The sequence below is a fragment of the Microtus oregoni genome, unplaced genomic scaffold (assembly GCF_018167655.1).
Source record: "Microtus oregoni isolate MIOR12 unplaced genomic scaffold, Mior012 000045F_ref0000178, whole genome shotgun sequence".
NCBI classification, from domain to species: domain Eukaryota; kingdom Metazoa; phylum Chordata; class Mammalia; order Rodentia; family Cricetidae; genus Microtus; species Microtus oregoni.
The window spans coordinates 9,384,943-9,387,879 of record NW_024543219.1 but is presented as its reverse complement, the minus strand read 5'-3'; the positions used below and the strand labels follow the sequence as shown (position 1 = coordinate 9,387,879).

Here is a 2,937-nt window from a genome sequence, read left to right as displayed (position 1 = left end):
GGAGTAATATTAGTAACTATCTCATTATATTGTTGTGAGGATAAAATTATCACTTAGAATCGTACTTGACACATATGACACATAGGAGGAAGTCAAAGTTACCAATTATCCTCTCAGTATATAATTTTAAAACATAATTTAGACTTTAGTGTTTATGCTTTTTCCATGATCACAACATCTATTCTTTTCCCCAGCATTAATATTTTATATAACTGAATGCTACATTATATGCTTTGAACTATAATTCATAAAAAAGTTTTTAATAAATTCTTTAAAATTATTATTTGTAAATATAAAGTCTGTATCAGATGTTTAGATTTTATTTCTAAAATTGTTACATATAATACTGCAACAAATATTTAGTGCAGTGTTCTGATTGTTTCCTTAAGGTATATACCTACTGGTGGAACTAATAAAAATTTCTTTGAATTATATAAAAAATAGAATAGCATTTTGAAAAATAAATTTTGTCAATGAGGAAATATTACTAAGACAAATTAAAGGGCAGAAGGAGCTCCCACAGAAACATGGCAGTCATGAAGAAAGACTCAGAAGTGGAAGCTTTGACACTTGGGGGAAGGAGTTTTTCTGAAGACACTTGTGTGAGATGGCTGTTTGCTCTCCTCAGGTCTGCCAGGAAGAGTCCCAGATATCTCCCCAGTTCCAAATGATAGTTAACATTGCATTTCCTAACAACAAGTACCATTGGTCACAATGACATTTACAGAAAAGAACTAAGGAAAAGGGAAAAGGTCGTAGCTTACATTTGATGTAGAGCATTGCACAACACGTGAATTCTACACGCCAGTCAAAATTGCTTCCTTTGTTATGGCTCTCCTGTACAGTTAACCTTCAAACATGGTTTCAATGACCTTCTAAGTAAATGTGCAGCATAAACCCATCATTTAAATTTCTAGAAGATAAAAAAAGAACAGATTTTAATGATCACACAGTCTGAAATCCAGTTTATAATTACCATGACATAATAATGCTAAAAAAATTTAAATATTTATTTAGTTAGTTAGTTTATGTACATGAGTGTTTTGCCTGCATTTGTAATTACGTACTCTGTGTGTACCTGGTGCTCAAGTAGATCATAAGAGAGAGTCATTTACCCTGGAACTGGAGTTACAGATGGTTGAGAAACACTATTTTTGTTCTGAAAATCAAACTTGGAACTTCTGTAAGAACAATAAACAGTGCTGTCAAGTGCTGAGCCATCAGTTTAGGCCTGAATAGTATCTTACTCCAAATTCAAATCAGTGAATATAAAATGGATAAACTGGTAAAATCTGCTTCTTGCCTTTAATTTATATTATGGTAAAAACCAAAACAGAGAACCTATCAATTATTTCAGTATAAAACTTTCATGTCAGATTGAATCCTAAGAATGACAACCTTGGATATATTAATGACCTTTGCTTATATCCTTTATGTAAGGGCAACTTAAAATTGGCATGTGCCTTATGAATGATTTCAAGAATAAGAGTACACTAGTGACTTCTGGGAGGTAAGAGACCCTAGGTTGTCTGTATCATCTAAGGGGAGGAGTTTCCTGACTCAAGATCATCATCTCTGTGAAGTCAATGCTATGTAAGTTCATCATTGGATGTCATTTCATCATTTCTTTGTGTGAAGAGTCAAGAACATTCCTTGGGTGATACTAAAGATGAACACTTCTCCAGCATTAGTGACTGTGATGCTGCTGTTCATACTTGGTAAGTGAAGTCACTTAAAATTTATGGTCTTTCTTATATGATGTCAGAAAAACATTTAATCATCTAAGAGATTTGTCACTAATGTAACACATGTCCTCTTCTTCCTCTAGGAAAGATTCATGGAGACTCGGTGACCCAGAAACAAGGTCAAGTGACTCTCTCAGAAGACGACTTCCTATTTATAAACTGCACTTATTCAACCACAGGGTACCCAACTCTATTCTGGTATATCCAGTATCCTGGAGAAGGTCTGGAGCTGCTTTTGAAAGTCACAACAGCCAACAACAAGGGAAGCAACAGAGGTTTTGAAGCTACATATGATGAAGGATCCACTTCCTTCCACTTACAGAAAGCCGCTGTCAAAGAGTCAGACTCGGCTGTGTACTACTGTGCTCTGAGTGACACAGTGACACAAGCTGCAGGGGGAGCTGAGCACAAACTCAGAGGAGCAAAAGAAAGTCAGACTTCTGATCATCATGGAAACAATGAAGTCCTCAGTTGCCTTGGTCTCCATATACAAGTCATTGTCATCCATATACAAGTCATTGTCTTCATATTGTTGCATGTCACCTCTGGCTCAAGTTATTCACAGAGAGCTAAATATGCCAGAAAATGTGGCATCTCGATTATGTCTATGTAATCCTACAGGACAGATTATCAGAGGGTAACAACCCTTCCATACCTCAAGGTTTCTAATAAAGTAATGTGGGTAGGATTGACAGAACAAAGGGAAGCAGGAGCAGGTAGGTGATCTTCAATGTCCCTACTCCTCTCTAAATCCAAACCCCCAATCTCATCCCCAGTACATCTCTGGGTATATCTTTGGTATATCTTTCTTTACAAGACTTCTTGCTATGCCCTCTTCTCCCTCTTTTCTCCCATTCCTAGAGCACTAAGCAGATTCTGTTGGCACACCCTGACTTTGTCCCTACTTTCTTCATCCCACCCCTCTTCTAGCCAATTTACATGCCTAAATGTCAGCATCCAATATGAAGAACCTCATTATATCAGGAAGCCTACTTGCAACATCTGGCAGAGTATCAGCCTATCAGGCAAACCAGAGTCACTACACTCTCCTAAGAAGCAGAGAGGGCAACATAAAGCAAAAAACAACAACAGCCAATAAAGACAAGATCAGATATCAGCACCAGGGTTTGCAGTGATCCCAAACCCAGATGCCTGGATTCCATCATAAAAACAGTCAGTAATAGCCATGTGA

At 37.0% G+C, this 2,937-nt stretch overlaps 1 gene segment (V, D, J or C); it reads left to right on the top strand.

The window, feature by feature from the left end:
- Positions 1–1,669: 1,669 nt before the first annotated feature.
- LOC121434922 lies at positions 1,670–2,358 on the top strand. The segment is given in 2 exon segments: positions 1,670–1,718; positions 1,829–2,358. Coding segments are annotated over 2 exon segments (579 nt in total).
- The last annotated feature ends 579 nt before the right edge of the window (positions 2,359–2,937 follow it).